Consider the following 7,500-nt stretch of genomic DNA (forward strand, 5'->3'; position numbering starts at 1 on the left):
CTTTTGAAGGATCATGAGTCTGCATTGTTCTGGACTCCCCATTGTGTGCATCATTTGAAGCTGAAGTGCGATTATGTATTTTGGTGCTCGACAAGGGTATTCAGGTGGAAGTTAAATTCATTGAAGCATATTTGTTGATAATATCTTAGTGCTCATATGAAGAATTTATCTCAACTACAACAAACTCACTTAAACATTATTGGTCTTAAGTTCTAACTAACGTCTTATACTACAACGTATTTGGACAAACAATAGATTGATCTCAATCTTCTATTTGCTTGTCTACATTTTTTCAAGAACCTTGAGCATCTTACATTCTTTTTTGTTTTCTTCTTCATTGTTTTAGACACGTGACCTGGTATCGAAAGATCCATAGAACTAGTTTAGCAATGTGTTTCCCCCTTCTATAGCAGGGATCAAAATCTGTGGCTGTTCGCAGTTTGTTCATTTACAACACTGGAAGCATTGTCAATGATGTGGAATGCTTCAAAAGAGGCATCTACTAAAAAAAAAAAAGTCTTGCTTTATAGAATTTCCTAACCCCTTCCTCAAGCAATTTTCAAATCTGAAAAATCTACTCAGAAAATTACAACCCAGCCTTGAGTGGTATGTATGGAGCATCTGCTGTTAAAACAAGGAACAGAATTGTTTAAAAACTTCACTGGCATGTCCAAGCTTAACAGTATTCATGGATGACAGAACCTTGTAGGTGCCATTTTACCACTAACGTCTTTGAGGTATACAAAGGAAGATTAAAGACATAAAATTTAGTTTCCGTTAAGTTAAATGATAAGATTTTTATTTAAAAAAGAAACCTCAACAGGAAATTATTGCTGTCATCTAAATTCACTATTTAAAGAGAACAAGTACATTGTTGTCTATAATAAAGTATATCTTTGTATACAGTGAGCTGTGTTTACATAAAATACATGCAAAACTATGCATAAAATAATTGGCATTCCATGAGAGCAAGTGTTTACACTTACAGGATAGGAATAGTGAAGTATCTTTGAAGCCCAAATTTACAGAGAAAGGAATGATGTAATCAATAAGAATCTTGCAGATAAAACAAAATGACCCAAAGTTATATTATTATATTAAATACTGCTGTAGTTCAAAGAAAAAACACCCTCCACTTAAAAATATATCATTATATCTATATACAATATATATTGTATATATATATAGTTATATATGGTATGTTTGTGTGTATATTTGGTTTTTAGTTGTTTTATTAAATTGGATTTTTACATGTTGTTTTTTATCATTGTTGTTAGCCGCCCCGAGTCTGTGGAGAGGGGCGGCATACAAATCCAATAAATAAAAAAAAACAAAAACAAACCGTAAATAAAAATAAATAATAATACATTTATAAATTTATTTTAAAATGTCACATCCCCTCCCCCCAAAAAAAATTTTGTACTGTGAAATGACAAATTTTTGGCCACATTTTTCATAGTAATGTATCAAAGACAGTTTTATCATTTCATGAAGAGATATATTTTATATTGATATTTACATGGTAATGAGTGTCTTAAGTGCAAAAGGGCTCTGACCATCCTATTTTTAAATACATGTTTTTCAATGCCATGATTCATTGCAAAGGCTATCTAGAAAAGATTTGTTTATCATGAGATATTTATTTATTTATTTATTTATTTATTTATTTATTTATTTATTTATTTGTTCATTGGTATGCCATACAACTCCCTAAGGAATCTGGGAGTCTCACAAGAAAAAAGAGCAAACAGTATTAAAACATTTTTTAAAAGGAACAATTTAAAAGACAATTCAAAACCCATAATAAAACAATGTGTATCTATGCCTGAATTTGGATGATGCATCATCTGATCAATGGCCCCAGGCCTGCTGGAAAAGCCAGGTCTTTACAGCTTTCCAAAAGGCCAGAAGGTGGGGGGCAGTACAGATCTTAGAAGGTAGCTGGTTCCAGAGAACCAGAGAAGCCACAGAGAAGGCCCTCCCCACGGCCCCGCCAACAAACACTGTTTAGCTGACGGGTCCTGGAGAAGGCCAACCCTTTGGACCTTTATTGGCCGCTGGGAGCTATGCGGTATTTCTGTAATTGCACAGGAAGTGAAACTCTACAGGGTAATCTGTTCAATTAATGATTCTTACTGTTAGGAAAATCCTCCTTGTTTCTTGCAGTACAAGTTCTCTCTGACTGTGACTCTCTACTGAAATGCATCTTGTTAGATAGGGCCAATGTTCAAATCTGTCAAGATCCTTCTGAATCTTAAGTCCACCTTCCAAAGTGTTGCCAATTCTCTCTTGTTATATTGAACAATACTGGGCCTAAGATCTTGTTCCATTGAGGACTACATGCCGAGTGCAGCTGATCAGCCAGCTGTGAATTCGTCTGGTCATTGTACTGTCTATCCCACATTGTTCTGTTTTACCCATTGTCCTGTCTTACCCATGATCACTTTATTTATAAATGCCAACAAATATGCTTTTTTGTTATCTTTTCAAGAATTTCCCCAGATACTGATGGTCAAGCTGATTGGTCTGTAGTTTCATGGATGTACTTTCCCCCCCTTTCTTGCAGACTATATTTCAGGAGCTCTGAAAGATTTTGTTCAATAGTTCAGAGATCACATCTGCCAGCAGTTTCAGTACCCTGGATGTAAACCATCGGGTCCTGGCAATTTGAACTCATCTAAAGTGTATAGTAAAGTTTTTAAAACAATTTCTTACCTACCGTACTTTGATCTGCGTACCTATTCTGTCTCCCACTGTGCTGCTTTTAATGGGCTTAATTTTTCCTTTTGCATAAAGGCAGATGCAAAGAAGGAAATAATAAACCTAAAAAAAGAGAACCTAAGTTTTCAATTATACCTTTTGCGCCTCTTCTTTGTAAGTTAGCTTTATTTATTTCTTGCTAGCTAAGGATGACAGTCAATTTAAATTTAGTAAAATGATGGCATCAAATAACAGCTACTGCTTTAACACATCCAAGAACTGCTTTATTTGAAGTAAAATTTATTTTTACCTTTGCAAATATTACAGCCTCTGCTTTTTTATATTAAGCAGATGTTTTCCATGATCATTTCATAACTAACAATTCTTTTTTATATGATCATGTCAGTTGAATAAGATGTTATTTTCACCCTTCAGTAAAATAGTCTGGTTAAAGAAAAAAATAGCACACATTCAGAGTCTAAAATTGTCAAAGGTTCTGAAGTTTCAAGGTGAGAAATTCCTTATCTGGCAGTCAATTCTAAATATAAATGCTGCAGGAAGGCAGGAAAGAAGGAAGGGAAACATATAGGCACTTTCATAAACTAGAAATATTCTTGTAGAAAGCACAGCTGCTAAAAATAGCAATACTACCTCTAGAGAGAATAAAGAAATAAATATATGAATCCAATCTGTGAATGGAAACGATTAGGATTAAGAAGATAGTCCCACCTTTGCAAGCAAAATAAAAACTATTTCCTTAAATTTGCAACATTTGTTTTTCAGACTATATTGTATATACAAGAAGCATTGCAGATCTTACAATAAAGCAACTTCACAAAAATGCAGAGTTCTCTTACATCCATACCAGACTGATGCACTAGCAAAAATATTGTATTTTTATTTATTTTTCAAATCTCATAGCTACCCATCTCACAAAACAAGTGACTCTAGGCAGAGCACAACTAAGCTAAAAAGCAATAATTAATAAATATTATTAATTATTAAGAGCATTAAAGCTAGAAAAACACAGTTAAAAGGAAACAATAGGCAAAGGACTCTTAATAATAATGGAGCCACTTCACACTTTAGCAGTTCCCTGGAATTGTCAGGTCTGATGCCACAATACCGTTACCCCAAATAATTTATTATTAAGTTAATATTTTTATCCCACATTTATTTTATAAATACGTCAAGGTGGCGAACATATCTAGTATTCCTTCCTTCTATTTCCCTCACAGTAACAAACCTGTGAATTGAATTAGGCTTTAAAATCTCCAACCAAGCATCAAAATCTCACCAGTATCATTGTAATTAGTAGTTTCCTGGCTATTCAAGAATGGACTTGATTGTTACAAAAAGTGATAAACTTTACTGAAACTGAGTACAGTTTGTAGATGAGATACTAGTCATAACAAATCAAAATATGTCACACAACTTGATGGTCATAAACCTGACCAATTTTTAAAATTATTACTAAATACTTTTGGAATATGCTGAATTAATGCTGGGGGAGGAGGGGAAATGGATTACAGTGCAGTGTTCTTCCTTGTCAAAATGAAAGGAAAACTAGTTGAACTGTAAACTCACTTCCCCCCAAATATTCGGGGGGGGGGGGATTAAGAGTGAGTTTTTCCATTGTCTCTGCACTGCTGACACTTTGAACCAAAATGCTCAGACTTTCATAATACTATTTTTATTTGTTTGGTTTAAAAAAAAGGGGGGGGGGGGTTATCCTAAATGCCTCCAACTGGTGGGAGAAAGTAGGTTGCGGCTTCTAATCCTGAAAAAGCTGCCTCTCCCTGACAACAGAAGTGGGAATCATTTTGTATGATCAATGAAAGAACACCCTGTCCTGTCCATACTGTTTGTATTGTTTTTGTATATAGTTTTGTATATATACTCAATAAACTTTATTTAAAAAAAGAAAAAAAGAAAAAAAAGAAAGAGAATCTAAAATAATGGCCATGTTTACCTAGTATTGAAGCATTTCAGCATTATCAGATTATTTTTAAGACTATCCTCATCTAGACAATACACAAAAAGGAGAGCTGTCAATACCTACCGTAACATGCATGCAAATAAACCGGCAATCTTATGACATTTACTAAAAATAAATATTACTGACTTTAATGGGATTTACTTTTAAATGTGGTGTACAGTATAACTACATTCCAGTCTTTCCAGCTTGTTCACTTTCAAGTGGAAAATTTATTTCATATTTAAAACAAATCTTTAAATTAAAACACTTTCCCCCCCAAAATAAGGAATACATAAGCTATTTTTTTAGTTTTTCAAAAAATTTTTTTTTTGCCAAAACAGTGGAGCAATTATCTGCTCAACATGCCATAACTGCCTATGAAGCTTTTTTGAGATATGTGAAATTACTTTATTATTTTTCCAGTTAACACTACAACCACTCTCTTGAAAATAGAAATGAAGCACATGGTATATATGTAATAACATACAACTAAAAATATTCTGAAAAAAATATCCATGTATAGTATCCAATAATAACAATGTGTGATTTATTTGATGTAAGGCATACAAATTAACACAAATCTCAGAATAAGTAAATATAGTTTATTAATATAGCTGGCAGGGCAAGCTACGCATATAAACAGGGAGCAAATTGATGTTACCTCATTGGGTAATGAAACATCTGCAAGCAAACAATCAATATCAGAGAGCACCAAGAATTTTGTGGTTCAATCCCAAACTACTTATATTCTCTTCTTTTGATAAAATTTCTTTTAAAAAAATTAATCTCTCCTAAAGCTGCAAGATTATTTCCATTTTTCTTATATTGAACTATTAGCATTGGGGAAAAAATCTTGTACTATTGTACATAACTTTGGGAAAAACCTATTCAGCAATGTCCCTGAAATTAGGGACAAAATTGCAATTCCAACTATAATTTATCAATATGGCTTCCCTTACTGACCTCAACAGTAAGTGTTAAAATAGTGCAGGCAAGCTAAGTTCTCTGATAGGGACTTTAGAAAAAATGTACAAACAAGTATTGCCCTAACACATGCGTGCACACACACACACACACACACACACACAGAGTAAGGTAACTTGTAAATGGCTCTGTGATTTCAATTTCTTCCATGAGTTTAAAGGTTCCTACCGAACCTGCTGGATAGAATAAAAATCAATCAAAACCAACCAATCGAACAGACATCTGCCATATTTAAGTTTAAAACTGGGCAGTTACAGATTTACAGAACTATAGATAGCTTGCTTCATTATACTTATGAACTGGCAAAGATATTTAGATCAGTACTAAATCATCTTGTAGGTCAGCAGGAAACTATTACGATCAGACTGTCCAAGTAACAGAAGCACTTTTTAAGAGTGCAAAAATAATTATTTCCTGTGTGAAAGGCTTGCTGGTGGATCTGCATCCTTGGGGCTTAGCTTTCAGAGAGCTGCTTTTTTTCCTACAGGAAGACGGAATTGTTTGTCAGTGGATGTGTGCACTGAAGGATTTTACACATGCTTCAGAATCAGTTGTGACAATGATACCTAGTCCTTAGATTACAAGACACATTGGTCAAAGGGGGGGGGGGGCGAGATAAAAATGGAAAAGAAGGAAATGATGATGGAAATATGTCATAGTTCATAAGAATAGCATCAGCTTAAGGTACAGTGGAATGAAAATAAAATAGCCTACTATATGTATTGCAAAGTACTGTATTACTTTAAAAGTAAAACACATTTTTAGATCTATGTTACATAAATGTTGGAATTGGAGGAATACGTACGTATTAACAAATACTATGATAACAAGCTAAATTATTATTTGTCTGTTCAAAGTGACATTTTGTTAAGGAAGTATTCTTAGCTGGTATGCAGAGATGAAGTTCCAGTCTCAAGCAGTAAACAGTTTAAAAATGTAGTGAAAGGAAAACTCCTCCATCCACAAAGGCTATTACTAAAAGCATTTATGGAGGGAAAAGTAGATATTCTTAACATTTGTTCTAAGATGCACAACAATACAGGTCAAGGTAAATTAACATAAAAAGCTTATGAAAATAGAAAAGCTGTACATTATTTATTCAAAAGACTCAACTACAAGCAATTTTTTTTTAAAAAAATTGATTTGATTACATTTATGAGACGCCCATCTTCTCGCTGATTCAAGGCGGCTAACGAGAATAAAATGCGATAAAAAAAGTTAAACCCCATAGTAAAAACATTAATTTCACAATCATACAACAGTCAGGCTGGAGAAAGATATTGATGCTCAAAGATCTTCCCAGGCCTGCTGTCAGAGCTGTGTTTTTAGGGCTTTTTGGAGGGCCAGGAAAGGGGGGGCAGTATGAATCTCAAGGGTAAGCTGGTTCCAGAGGGCCAGAGCCACCACAGAGAAGGCCCTGGCATTGCTTGGCTCAGGGGACCCGAAGTAGGCCGACTGTGGGATTTGATAGGTTGCTGGGATGCATGAGGCAAAAGGCGGTCCTGTAAGTAATCTGGTCCTAAGCCAGATTACTTACGGGACTGCTATGCAATACAGTGGTACCTCATGATACGAACCCCTCGTCTTACGAACAACCCGAGATACGAACCCGGGGTTCAGAAATTTTTTGCCTCTTCTTACGAACTTTTTTCTTCTTACGAACATGAGCCCGGGTCCGTGGCCTCTCTAACTGCGCGTGCGCAAACTTACTGATGCAGGGATTCTCCTGCCTTGAGACTACCCCAGGGGATTTCCAATTCGTTTCCCGCAGCCCCGCCCCTTAATTCTCTGCCGAAAATACAAAGCCGGGCTGCCCATGCTGCTGCCGAAGGAGGCTG

General features: G+C 35.0%; 1 protein-coding gene across 6 annotated transcripts in view; it reads right to left on the reverse strand.

Annotated features, from left to right (window-relative positions):
- The window catches only part of POC1B (POC1 centriolar protein B), an 82,930-nt gene that overhangs the window by 38,148 nt on the left and 37,282 nt on the right, over positions 1-7,500 (reverse strand). Inside the window, exon 11 of one of the 6 annotated variants that reach the window (XM_070755805.1) lies at positions 3,051-3,144. The exons of the other annotated variants lie outside the window; for them this stretch is intronic. Within the exon in view, the coding sequence (XP_070611906.1) occupies positions 3,103-3,144 (42 nt within the window). The 3' untranslated portion in view covers positions 3,051-3,102. Of the gene's footprint in view, positions 1-3,050; positions 3,145-7,500 lie in introns of those variants that run through there. 6 annotated transcript variants of the gene reach the window in all.

Source organism: Erythrolamprus reginae, chromosome 6 (assembly GCF_031021105.1).
Source record: "Erythrolamprus reginae isolate rEryReg1 chromosome 6, rEryReg1.hap1, whole genome shotgun sequence".
In the NCBI taxonomy this organism is placed as follows: Eukaryota; Metazoa; Chordata; class Lepidosauria; order Squamata; family Dipsadidae; genus Erythrolamprus; species Erythrolamprus reginae.